The sequence below is a fragment of the Taeniopygia guttata genome, chromosome 2, assembly GCF_048771995.1.
Source record: "Taeniopygia guttata chromosome 2, bTaeGut7.mat, whole genome shotgun sequence".
NCBI classification, from domain to species: Eukaryota; Metazoa; Chordata; class Aves; order Passeriformes; family Estrildidae; genus Taeniopygia; species Taeniopygia guttata.
The window spans coordinates 35,085,594-35,099,572 of record NC_133026.1 but is presented as its reverse complement, the minus strand read 5'-3'; the positions used below and the strand labels follow the sequence as shown (position 1 = coordinate 35,099,572).

The 13,979-nt window shown below is 40.8% G+C and overlaps 1 protein-coding gene across 3 annotated transcripts in view; it reads right to left on the bottom strand.

Annotated features, from left to right (window-relative positions):
• The window catches only part of PLEKHA8 (pleckstrin homology domain containing A8), a 29,500-nt gene that overhangs the window by 14,732 nt on the left and 789 nt on the right, over positions 1-13,979 (bottom strand). For all 3 annotated transcript variants that reach the window (XM_002193759.6, XM_030264917.3, XM_030264916.3), the window contains exons 2-5: positions 4,556-4,672; positions 3,765-3,920; positions 1,941-2,065; positions 852-1,010 (exon numbers count right to left, since the gene is read on the bottom strand). In XM_002193759.6, the coding sequence (XP_002193795.3) occupies positions 852-1,010; positions 1,941-2,065; positions 3,765-3,920; positions 4,556-4,672 (557 nt within the window). The remainder of the gene's footprint in view (positions 1-851; positions 1,011-1,940; positions 2,066-3,764; positions 3,921-4,555; positions 4,673-13,979) is intronic.

Sequence of the window (13,979 nt, the reverse complement as noted above, 5' to 3'; positions counted from 1 at the left end):
AGACTGTATCATGCTTCTCAAACTTCACATTTTATTAAACATAAGTTGGAATCAGCAAAAAAAGCCTCCCTAATTCTCTGACCTAGAGGCAGTATAGAGACAAATATGAAAACGGTGCTACATTATTACACTATTACAATAGTCTAAAGAAAAAAAAGAAAAAAGACAGAAAATAAAATTTATTTCAGAAGCTAGTTAGCAAGTGTAAAGTGAGACAACACACAGCATACGGAGAAGAAAAAACCCAGTGAGCTTCCTTTGCAATGTTTTCTTTACTTAATGAAAAAGCTTTGAAAAAAATGAAGCTAGATATCAGATACGGTGAAGCAATCTCATTTCTCATATGCAGTCATGTATCTACCTTCCTACATAGATCTTAACTTCCTGTTTGCCAGAGATGCTCCTGTTTTCCATACATAGTTATGGATCCAGGAATCAACAAAGTGCCCTTCTCATTAGAAAGCTAAGCTCATCAGCATCCTCTGGCATATTAGCATATATCCAATACTGCTGTAGCTTAACAGAGTATTAATTGCTGTGAGCTCCCACATGCACAAACTTGCTGTAGAGACAAGGTCTTTTGAAACACCATTGTATGACTTTCAGGCCCTGAAAGTTAATGTTTAATAACTTTCACCTGTCATTAAAGGTTAAGAGATTGGTCACTGCTTACTGAAAAAATGGCCCTACCTCCCTTGCAAACCACAAGAAATAGCAGAGTATGTCCAGTGCAGGACCAGTAGCTATGATATGGGTAAAAAGGCACTCCTTACTTCTACAAATGCTACTTTTGACAAAAGAACCCACTAGCATCCCTGCTGATCCTGAGAGAAGAAGATACTGGCCATTACCTTGCTCATTCTGAGAACTGCTAAATTTGGGGATCCAGGAGGGGTCTGATGCAATAACTCAGAAGTGAAGGCAGTATTTGCAATCTGCATACATTCTTCAAGAGTCTTCAGGAAAGTGTCACAGGTTGATTTCAACAGAGCTCCCATATCAATCTCACTCTGTGGGAAGAAATCAATTGGAAGAAATGGACTCACCACAGAAGATCAGTTTGGAACAACTAATGTCTGCAAAGCCCACAGCTGCTACAGTTGTGATTTCTGGTTAACATGAATTAAAATTCAATGTGTCAGCTGCTCAGAGAACTGGCATCACATATTACTGTGCCTATGTCCCCTTGCAGTATTACCACTCTTTTCAGCCTCTCAGTACAAGCAGCTTAATACGCTTGTGTTTTGAAATCAATGCCTCTTAGTTATCTTATTGGTGTTAGAAGTGCATGAAATACTAAGCCTGAGCATATTCAACAACAGCATTTCAGGGAACACCACTTACAGGAGTTAGGAAAAGTAAACAAATTAAATTGATGCAGAATGATCTGCAGATGATAATTTCAAAAACCTCATGAACAAAAAATTATTGAAATGACAAAAATGCAGAATGAGGTATCACATTGCCTCTTCATCTCTACAAAGTGGGTTATTGTTGCTGAAATGCTTTTAGCAATAAATCTTTGCAGTTAAATGCCAGTAAGATCAGGGAAAGAGAGTCTTCCCCCTGTTGAGCAGGATATTAATGACTCAGGCAGAAAAATTGTGCTTTGTGCAAATTATCTTTTTATAAAAGATCTTTTGCTTTTTTTGATCCACTGTAAACACATGATCATCTACAGGGGTGTTACTGTCTAGATCATGGATATCAGATCTCATCTCACTACTTGCTAGCCCAACATAGGGCAAGTAATTTGCAACAATATAGTAATACTCCATTTAAACAAGAACTGTTGTGTGAGCACTTTATTTCCCTCAGGGTCTCTGCAGAAGGAGGGTGCAACATTAAGTAACTGGGAGTGAATACTACACTGGGTATCCAGAAAAGCTCATGTGCCCAAGATATTACACATGTGGGCTATAACAAAAATAGAACCGTACCTCTGGTTCTGACACACCAGAAATGCTGGCTTCCTTTGTTTTATGCACTTGCTGAACAAGGAGGTTACAGTACAGTCTAAGTTCAGACATTTTGGTCTTCAAGGCTTCTGTGTTTTCAGTGAACTCTGAAAGTTAAACAAAAGAAAAGTTAAATTTACTGTATCCAGTGTAAGGCAAGTACACAACGTTTGGTCTTAGCAGGCCTTTTAAATAGGAGAAAAGCCCTACATATAATATTTTTGTTTTCACGACGTAGTTTAAGCTGCAATCAGTAGCATTGTTTAGATAGGGTAGGTAGAAAACACGGGACATAAAAGATGCATTCTGTCGAACAGAAAGGGATTAATTTAATACAGATATCCTTGAATCATGGGATGGATGAGATTGAAGACACCTTTGGAGACCAGCTAGTCCTACTCCCCTGTTCAAGGAGAGTCAGAGCAAATTACTGAGGTCTAGTCCGGTTTTGAACAGTACCAAGGATGGAGACTACACAACCTCTTCTGTGCAGCCTTTCAGTGCTCCCTCATCTTCACAACATAACCATTTTTGCATATATTTCAATTGAGTAGTTTGTATCAAAATTCATGCATATTTTCTCTTGTTCAGTCAGGGAGAAGACCCTGGCTTAATCTTTTTATGCTCTCTCACTAGATATTTCCTTTAATTATCTTAGTGGCCCTTTGCTGGACTCACTCCAGTATGTTCATATGCTCCCTGTACTGAGAAACAGAGAGTGCAGAACTGAGAAGACTAATCCAGATAAGATTAACAGTAATTCTGAGATTTTTCAGAAGTAATGTTTTTGATATTTGAGTCCCTGAATTATAAAATAAATTGTCTGTTAGTAAGAATAACATGGTTTAGTTCTGCAAATACATCACTAGCTTTTCACCCTGTGCTACTATATGTCACTTTACAAAGCAGAACTTTGTTCTGCTTCTAGGCACTGCACATCAGATCCTTATCTGGGGAAGGACTCTATAGTAGCATCTTCTGCTCAGTTCTGACTGAGTTTGAACCAGTAGATGCAAAGGCTGGAGATAACACACATAGGGCTAAGAGGAGAAGCAAATCCTCACCTCAGGGAAAGGAAGTGCTTGCCACCCTCTGCATTTACTCAGGACAATTATAATGTGCTGTTTTCCCATCTTCTGTATACTCATTGTGCTGAGGTTATACAAGGTTAAGGCACGAGGCCTCACAATGTTCTGTGACTGATGCCACACTTGTAAGCAAGAGGGGTTTTCACTATGGGAAAAAGCAAGACTGCTGGTGAAAGCAAAGTGGTAAGTGAATTCATATTCATAGCCTGACCACGATCAGATTTAAGTTTCTAATACTAACAGATTTGGAACCCAGTGCAAATTAATTGCTGAGGCATTCTCAAAATGCAGAAGACAGCCCAATTAGAACATGGAAACATGTGAGGAACTCCAAAGCTGAAGAGACACTGGTGAGAGAGGCTGGGTCATCATATTTAGACAGCTGTACAAGGCAAGGGTCTTACATTCTTGTACAGTCTGCATCACAGTGACCCCTAGGCAGGGCCTGTTTACTCATTGTACTTACAGAACTAATCAGCACATAGTTTTCAAATTATTTTTATATAGTGTACTGTAAGAAAAAAAAAAAAAGTTACCAAATCCCTGCCCTGAGAATTAATACCTGAGATTTCTAGTTAATATTCCCACATGTTTTAGCTTTTAGCAGCACCAAAGACCTGAAGCACAGGCTGGACACTGAAGTTGTATGTACATGGACCAGTGAAAGCATGGGGAAATATAAAGCAAACATTATGTGCCAGCAAAAGTGTGTTCTTGCCTTTTTCCTTTTGTGTCCGGCTGTCAGTCAGACAGGCTTTGGCAGTTCCAAGTGCAACCAGCCACTTTTGCCTTTCAACTGCATTTCTTGCCTTCAGATAGAAGTACTGCTCCCCTGGGATTATCAGGTCCATTCGTGTGTTATCTGCAGGATGAACTGAAAGCAACATAGATTCAGACCAGCCCCCTGGCCCTTCCCAGCCCAACCAAACATCCCAACAGATGTGTTAGATGGAAGATCAAACAGTAATGAAAGTGGAGAAATCTCTGGTCCCAACTTCCCCCACTGCCATTTTATGACTTCTCTTCTGTTAGAGTTAGGACACACATGTCCAGCTATGAAAGACAGTTTTGTGATCAGTATAATCTGAGAGTCTTTATGGAAAGGGCATCCTTTTCTGGCAAGCTTCTCTTTCAAGCTTCCAGCTCTTAACTGAGCCTCAAAAATGTGGCAATATGACTGAGCAGACATAGTACTGAAGTTTATTATTCATGCTTCTAGCTTCAGCTCTGTGCTTACGAGGCAGCATCAGAAGCTGTGTGATGTTCCACCACAGCTCATGAAAAGCAGTGACCCACCTGCATGAAGATTACCCACGATATTAGAGACTTGCAGTTCTCTCAACATTTTCAAAATACTATGGTATAAAAACTTGCATGTACATCAAGTTACTGCAAATACACACCAGAGAAATCAAGCTGCCAAATAGCTCTTGTCACCTGAAATCTCATCTTGAATGTAACATTATTGGGCAAACTTAATGTAGCTGAGTGTTACTGTATCTTAGTTACCTTGAATTTCACAAACAGCCATTTGGATGCTTCCCTTACAACCCTTCCAAGCATCTTCCTGAGAGTCATAATAGGACAGGATGCCACCACAGAGAAGGAACCACCGAGGCTGCCAGCCTGAAAAATAAAACTGCATTTCTCAGTTACACCTCTCCCTGTAATTCCACCATCTGTCTCACTGGAGACTTGATGCAAATATGCCCCCAAAGATTCTCATTCCCCCTGGAAAACTAAACCCATTGAAGTATTAAGATTTGTGGACAGACTTGGATGTTCTACACCATAACCCCTGCTTTCTGACACCTACATGTCTGTTCTGCACACAGGTGGACCACAGCAGCATGTGCTTGAGATGCCATATGTCATTTTCAGTAGTTTTGCTAACACAGCATCACTGACTCACTGTCTCTTCCAAAACCACCTTCTCAGTTCAGCACCCCTCAATTTGTTCTACCACTCCTCAACCCACCTCTTCACTCTTCCCAAAAGCCACCCCAGCTGTCTTGCCTTACAAGTCTTCCTCCCTTGAAGGAAGGACTAGCCAGGTTATCTTGAAAAACAACGTGTAAGAATCTCTCAAAAATCAACAGACGAGCAGAGGCAGATCCGTTGATTTCTGAACATTCTGAATACCATCTTTCAGTGAAGCAGTTTTCAACAGCTCTTGAAACTCCTTGTGCTGCCCACTTAAAACATAGTTTTGAATTACTGACCTGCACTTCTGGATACTCTCCCAGAAAAAAACCAAAACAAGGGTAGACCCACACCAGTAGTTCTGGGTGTGCTTTTGCCCACCCTGCTGCCCAACTTTAGAAGTAAATCATGCTTTTTTTTCTACTTTTGGAATCACTACAGCAGTATAAAAAGATAAAACCAAACATACGACCTGACAGCGGCCATTTATGTCTAATTAAAAACGACAAGCTCCTTAACTTAATAAGAAATGAGGCAGCAACGTCACTGGAGGAAAGCAGCTTTCATTTACTGAGCTGCAACAGGCTTCCCTGGCCAGGTCCAGTGCATTGAGATTCTGACACTCCCACATTATGCCAGCCAACCATCTCTGGAAGAAACACTTGGACAAGAGCATGTGGGCCACATGGCTCTATTAGATATTTTGGCAGAGGGTCTTCAGTTCTGCTGTCCCCTGCAGCAGGGCTCTGCCAACCAGAACTGTGCTGCAGGAGCCCAGGCTGGGCTTGGACTGATATCACATTGGAGGATTGACAACTCCTTTCCAGCGAGAAACTGGTTCCTCAGACAAACTGCTGAAAGCAAGCACAACACGATTTAAGATTAGAAAGGCCTAAAGCCTTAGGCTAACAGCAGGAGTATGGTCTGGCTTGTCCCCCCTCCCCCCTGCCTTTTGTTTTTTTAAATCAATACCACTGCATTCAGTCCAACCCAGTTTATAGATTGCTGAACCCTTTGTGGTGGCTGGAAAACAAATTAAACATAAATAGTATTTCATTCCCTTCTAGATCTCTCCATTATTTCCCATAAGAATATAAAAATGTCTAAAATCCAAAGTACTCTCAACACTTCTTTACTTTATATGAAGAATAAAAAAATCACAAGAATGAGAAATAAAAAAAATTTTTAAATTAAAAATTAAAAAAAATAAATCAGCAAGACTGGTTTCTGTTTGTCTTGCCTCCAAAATAAAGCAACTATCCTGCAAGTCACTACTGATATGTGGGAACTCACAGAAAAAGGAAGTGATTGTTCAGCAGAGAGAAGCAGTTAATTGCTTCAGACACTCAATGGCACAGAACCAATTCTTTAAATAATGCACAGCGCCACAGTCAATACAAGCCTCTAATTCAGTCTGGTGCTCCTGCTGCTGCGCATGAATCATTTCAGCCATGGTCCTACAGCTTACAATTGCAGCTGATGCTCAACCAAATTGTGTCCCATCCATCAAAGGCTGCGCAATCAATTAGCCAACATACAAATCACTCTGCCTCCATCACTTTGGAGGCTGCTTAAAAATATGTTACGAATGAATATATTTTTTGAGACTTTTATTTGGTTGGTTATTTTGGTTCTGGGTCTTGGTGTTTTTTGTGGGGAACAGAGTAACTATCTGCATTCCTTTGCAGAAGTCAACTCTTCTTTAATTATTAGATACATATTAAAAAAAGATTGTGATAGACCATTTTGATCTAGGACAATATATATTTTAAGAACAGAATTGTTACACTAATAAAAGCACATTTTTGTAAAAGAAAAACAATTTAAAAAACCTCCCAGCAAGGTTCTGTCAGAAGATGCACTAACCACCTGGTACTCACTGACACTGAGTCAGCAGCCATGGGAAGGTTATCCTAAACAACCAGCTAAAAATAGCATGTGGCTGACAAATCATGGGCATTGCACAGGGATACAACCTTTAATTACAGGAGCTTCACTTTTGCAGACAAGTGAAGAATGGAGGAACAAAAAAAACCAAAACAAAAACCAAAGTAACAAAAAGATACTTAGGCACTTCCAATATCACAAATCTTGGGTTTACTCAGTGTTATTTGCCTCCTATAAATTTGTCATAGGAATATTGCAATTTTTGGAACTGAGCATTCAGATTTCACCTGATACGGAAAGGTAAAGCAGAACCTTTTAAGGTCTTACTGGTGCCAGCATTAACACAACTTTGAAGAAGAATTTAAGTCCATTATACTGGTGGTGCACAGGCAGGAAAAAATACAGCTCATACTTCCAACATCTCATTTTAGAGGCACAGTACAATTAACAATAAAAACTGACCTTGGTGGGAAAGGTATGTACGAAAAAATCCCCAATAAAGCACAAAGCACAATAAAAAGTGATTAATAGCTTAAGGTCCCAGCCATATAAGAGAGTGAAGATATTCCAGATGACTTCACAGGCACTGGTCAAAGTACATATTGCACTCCTGTGTGAAACCTACAGTTAGTGCCTGCAGTACCTGGAAGACCTGATATTGTCCACTACAAAAACAGATATTTAAGCAGTCTGTGCCTGCTAAGGATTCACTACTTCTCAAGAATTTTCTACAGAAATATCTGCCTACTTCCATCATTGCACTTAAGGAAATCTGGATGTAGCTATCACTGAGCAAACTTGACATTTCTTGATAACACAGTTGAAATTTGGATATAATTCAAACTTTAATGTTATACAACCCAGACTCCAGACAGCATTCCTTCCAAAGTGCCAAGCCTGAAGGAAAAAAAAAAAAAAACCAAAAACAAAACCAACACTATAAGACAGGTAGATCATGTCAGACATCTACAAAGCCATCTGGGAGAATTACATACTCAAGAATTCAAATTGATGACCTGGAAAACAAGCTGCAATTAAGAGACACCACTTCCACCAGCATTTCCAAAATGCATAAAACCCAGACATCCAGGATTTTATTATTGCTTGTTTTCCATGAGAATTATTTAACACTTGAGGCTAATTAATTTCTTAAGTGTCAGTGTAAGTTTCTGTAAAACTGTTTCAGTAGATAGTCCTTGGATTCTTTGACCCTAATCCAGACTTTAACTGCAGATAGGAGATAATTACGAACTTTCCATATTACACCACCTGCCTAATAGGAGGAGTTAAAGCCACCATCACCTCCCTACTGCTTATAACAAGGGCAAGATCGAAGACTTAAGTGCAGATGGCATAGCAGGACAGATATAGCAGGACAGATCACTGTTTTTCTGTGCAGGGTCACAAAAAAGTCCCAGCGTGGCTGCCCTGATAGTCAGAGCCATCTCACTGTGAGAATGAGCAATATCCATGCTTTCATCCCACCCTGAGCAAATGTAAACTGTGCCATGTGCTCACTGTCCCACCATCTCCAGGTTTATCTCCCAGGGGCAAAAGCACCACATCTTCTGCCCAGTGCTGTGTCAGCGACTGATAGCAGGACAAGAACTGCTGAAAACTCAGCTCTAGCGGGCAAAGACACTATCAGTCAACCAGGTTTCTAGTCAGAAAAAGCAATTAGCAAGAAAGGATCTTACACAGATCAAACTTCACACTTTTCCCCTATTTTCTCATTCAATGAACAGAAGTAAAAATTATCCTGACATAAGAATTTTTCACTCAAAACTGGCGCCTATTTTTTCTATACAGTCTCCTAAGGCTACCCAGTATTTTGGGAAGGGCAATCCCAGGACTGGAACACATTTTGCAGCCTTAATTCTATAGCAGAACAATCTGACAGGATAAAAATCCAGTATGCGTCCATGAGGGACAGCAGAAAGGCAGACAAGACTGTGTAACAATCTATGCTTCTTCTGTGAGCTATTATCCTGTCACATAGACAGCAGCTTCTGGAAATGCCCGTATTGCAATTTTACTCTGATTATGTGCATATCAACAGCAGGAATCAATACAAAAAGCCCCTAAAGGTAATGAAGATCAAAGATTTAGCACCTTAACAATAGTATCACTTTTTAAAGCACTTGCTCCAGGGACACTAGAGGTTCAAGTGAAGGAAGCAACAGCTGGAAAAGGCTTTAACACAATTACCTTCTCCCAAATGATTTTTCTTACAGGGATTCCATAAAGTCCGTTTTTGTTTCAATCACAAGTGTTAGGGCAACGTTAGCAGCATTGAAAAAGCATCCTGTCATCACAGGGCGACTGGGTTTGTTTGCAAACTATTTTATGGCCATGACCAGCCAAGGCACAGGGAGCACAATGTACTAGTCAGGCATTTTTGAAGGGGATGCAGTGAAAGGATGAAGGATTGTGGTGGAAGCAGAAGTTCAATAACACAGGCCCACTGCTCAGACACTAATTCAAGTAATACAAAGCTCCTGGGAGTTTTCCTCTTCTGTTTATACTTCCCAGCCCCAGCAAACAAGCTGCTGCTCTCTCTGACCCCTGGGGTGGTTATCAGGCCAGAGTAAGTTAACATAGTGAATTTATGTAAGCACACACAGATACCACATGATGTTATCTCTTCACCATCAGTCTACCACACCTCTGGTTTCTGTCCTACCCAGCCATTCCCTGTGATCACTTACTTCAGCGCAGAGGGACTGAATGCAGAGGCACTGGTACTGCAGCATACCTGGCAGGGAACGCTGCACCATGGAGGCTCTGCAGCACTGCTCTAACACTTACAGAGGAGAGAGGGGACACTGATTTCCATTCCTGCAGCCTCATCGAACTTTTTCAATTGTGAGCACATTACATAATTCTAAAAAGGTTAGATAAAAGCAAGATTGCTGCATGAAGAAATAGAAAGGGAAGAAAATCATGAGAAAGGTCAAATCACACAAAGACAATTAAGCAAAATCCAAAGAGAATTAACTAACAGTCCCTGAAGTATACTGCATGAAAAGTCTCATCCACCCAGAACTGGCTGAGAGTCAGGCATTCATCTAAACCAACACCTGGATCCTGAGAGCAGCCAAAGCCAGTAATAGAAGGCAGACCATTGCCCTGAAGGCAACAGAAACATCAGCTGTCTAGGTCCACCTCCAGGAAAACCAGACTTCTAATTTTATACAACCAGAACTTGGACTATACCCAGAGGCTAAAATGAAGGGGAAAATTATAAAAGGCTTTTTAGAACTAAATCTTTATCTAAGTGTGAAGTTTTTGATTAATTCCTCCATGTCTGGAAACAGAGGAGCTTATTTCCAGAGCTTGGTATCAGCTGGAATGATATGTGTCTCTCATCCTAAAAGGTCAGTTTTCTTAAACTCACAGAGGTTTTGCTCTAAAGCAATATCATGTGCATCCAGATCCAAGATACAAGAACTAATGCTTTTTCACATTTTCTTGAGCTCTACTTCCAAGTTTATTAAGGAATTCTAAATCATTAGAGACAAGAGCAATTTAAACTTTTATGTGAAAGCTGACATATACTGCTTAGTACCGGCTCTTGATATCTTGGGATAAACTGAAAAGAATCCAAGGCACAACAATAAACTGAGAGGGGATGATTACATACAGGTAAATGGGGAGAGCTAACTGAAGTATGTGGCATGATGCAGAGTCACTGGTGATGGCATGAAGGTGAGTCTATCATGCCTTGAGGAAGATGAATTACTTAGGGTTAGAATTGCTCAGCACAAACAAGGAAGTGAATATTTAAATATGAGAAAAAGCTTAGCTTTGTAGAGGAAAGTGATCAAAGTAATTTTATGGAGCAAGTAACAAATACCAGGCAAGCCAGTGGAATCAGTCATCATTTTTCATCTAATTATGAAGTTGCCTTTGAACCCCACAGCCAAGAGCTGATGCATACCACTTTTCCAGTTAGCAGCAATCCTGCCTGTGGCTAGCAATCCCAGGTAGGGTGTGTGTCTGCACTGAAGATCTGAACTGATTTTCAGCAGAAAGAAAAAAATCAACTTGGAAGTGCCAAGCTCTCACACACACTACTGAAGGGAGGTATTTCGGAACTCCATGCTGCCTCCCAGCAATATACTCGTTCTATAAACCTGATGAGAAAAAATAAATCATCAATGCCTTTTACAAGGCAAACTCCAAAGACTAAACCAATTTATTTTATTAATCAGAAGTTATGCTCAAAGAGCATGCATTACAGGTTAAGTTCAGAGAGTCCCACGGGAGGCAGTTTCCAAGCAGCAAAGAGCAGCCTTCACGTGCAGTTCAGCTCTGCTCTGTCCTTTATCCTGCCAGCAGCATTCCCCAGCTGGAGATCAGTCACGCTGTGACACTGCAGCCAGGATCTGCCTTTGATGCTGCCCACACCAGGATGGTTTGTGCTCTGCCAGGACTGCAGCCAGTGACTGAGGAGCTATAGGGAAGGCACACGGTGACACTTTTATCATTCCAACTGCTTACTACAGTAAGTGGTTCTGAAACAATAGTTACACAGCCATCCCCAGCCCCCACCACGCAAAGCTAACATCAGAGACTTTTGGCAAAGGATGAAATCTAGGAATTTTTTAAGATCATGTTACATGCTTTGACTATAAGCTTAGCTGAGGCCAACTTACATGCCTGCATGATTTAAGTCACCCTGCCCTGGATTTTGAGGATTAATAACTTGAAGTTTGCACATGCATTATAGATTTACACAAGAGAAAAAGTGCTGTCTCACTGTATATGATGATAATTCTGCTTCAAAGTTCCCTGCTCTCTTAAGGTTTTAACCAGTTTAGTGGGGCAAGCATAGACAAGATCAATTGAAAGACACACACCGCAAACACAAGATCCCAATGGATTTTCATAGGCTACAACTTTGTGAATGTTTTCTGATCCAAAGTTGCCACACTTCACTTAAACAAAAGTAACACACTGAGAAATCACTATCTGCATTAGGGGACAGAAAACCACTAAAAATCTCAGTTTTCTAAACGCAAGATATTTCCAAGTTAGCACTGGAAACCCTGCATATAGAAACCACAATGTGACTGCAGGATCAACACCAGAGGAAAAACCCCACCTCCACGCAGAAACCAGGTAATATTGACTTGAGTTATTCTAATCTATATAAAGCAAACAAGTGCATTTATTACAAACAAGATAATTTGTTTAAGCAGTAAGGCAAACTGATCTGCCTTTCAATTGGTGGCAATCATGGTATGCTTCCTTTGCCTTTTACCCACAGAAAACCAAAATTGTTTCCTATTTCTGAAACGTTCTTGCTGTCAATAACTATGTAATTTGCAACACAGATCTAGCTCCGAGCCCAAGAGCTGGGAGGAAATGGGTTGATGTGGACTTGACCTCTCATGATGGCAATGACATAAGACATTATGAAATCAAAATTCCCAGAAAAGACTCAATTACCAACAAACTCGCATCAGCTCCTCTTTCACAGCAAGAAGGAAAAGCAGTTCTTTTCTACAGTTTGATGCTTGCTCTTTTTTAAATGCCCTATCTCTTCTCTGACTGTGAGGGGTCCTCCTCATCCTGAAGTACATCAGCCTGTACATCAGCACAGGCACACATCGACACAGAGGGATAAAACACAATTTCCCTACTTTTTGCGTGCATCGTTTACACTGTACTGCACCCGATTCATCAACCTTGACCAACAGGAAAAGCATACTGGGAGCAAAATACTGGTAGAAATACTGTTCTGGATGACCTGTTGAACCTTCTTACCTCCCATAATCTCTGAAAGGAGATTTTCCTGTCTCTCACTCTCCAGCTCTTTGTTATTGCTACAATGAACACCACATTCCAGAATTAATTTTTTTTTTTTTTTGCATTTCTGCATAAATGTATAACTCAATGGCTTCAGGGCAGGAAGTCTTCATTTTATGGCAAAATAAAGCACTAGTATATACAGACAGCTTGCAGAACAGCAAATTTACTGTTCTCAAACACACCATGGGCCCTCTACAACCAAAGAAAAGGCACAGAGTGACCGTGACCACCACGCTTATTAGAAATCAAGTTTCAACCAAGAAATCAGAAGGATGCTTCAATCTTGACAGATTTTCTCTGTAATGACAGCAAAACCTCTCTTAGTTTTCAGCCAGTACAAATCTTACATATGCAAGGAAAAGTTTTCCTTCAGTCTGCATTCACTTGACTGAGGTTGGCAAAGCATCATCCTTCTTCATGAAGGGTCATTTGATTGGAATTGCTTATTCATGTGGCTAGCAAAAGAAAATTTAATTTTGATGAAAACAGAATACTTCTTAGTCTTCATCTTACCAACAAAACAGAAGACCAGCTGATCCTACCACAGGCACACTCAGGCACTAAAATGTCAAATGCCAGTCAGCTATCTACAGCATGCATTGCTTCCCACAGACACTCATTCCCAGGTCTCATGGCACTAAACCAAGCACAAGGGTTCCAGACACACCCCAGCATCTCAACAATGCAAAGAAAAACATATAAAACTTTTGATCAGCTGAACCAGAGGTGGTGCTAGTTTGAGGAAAGGACTAATATCACTACCACAGTTCTGCAATTCACATGAAAAAGGCAAGCATGACTGCTCCTACTGCCTCTTTATAATTCAAGAGCATTCACAAATAATTAACAACAAAAGAAAAAATCCATGTCTGTTCACTGAGACCTGACAAATTTTGATTCCCATCTCAGAACACCTATTGCCTAAAGGGGAAAAGTCACAGCAATCTTTTAGCACAGCAATAAATCCAGCCTCATGCACCACTGCTGCCCCCCGCCATCCCTACCACATGAATTCAACACTCGCTTGTGTTTCTGCTTTTTCTTTGTTTAATTTTGATTTCCTACACTTTCCCAGCTAGCCAGAGTGGTGCAGCTGTTCCAGCCTCTCGGGAAAAAGCAAGGCGGCAGCCCTTGTACATACAGCACCGAGCAACACTCGCACCTGGCAATGTCAAGGTGGTCGTGGTTACTTCTCTCTGACCTTCAAGTTTCCAAATCGTTCCTACAAACCAGAGAGGTTTGCACCTGCAAGACCCCATCCACAGCCCCAGATCACACGCCGCTGCCACACCTGACTCCACACCGG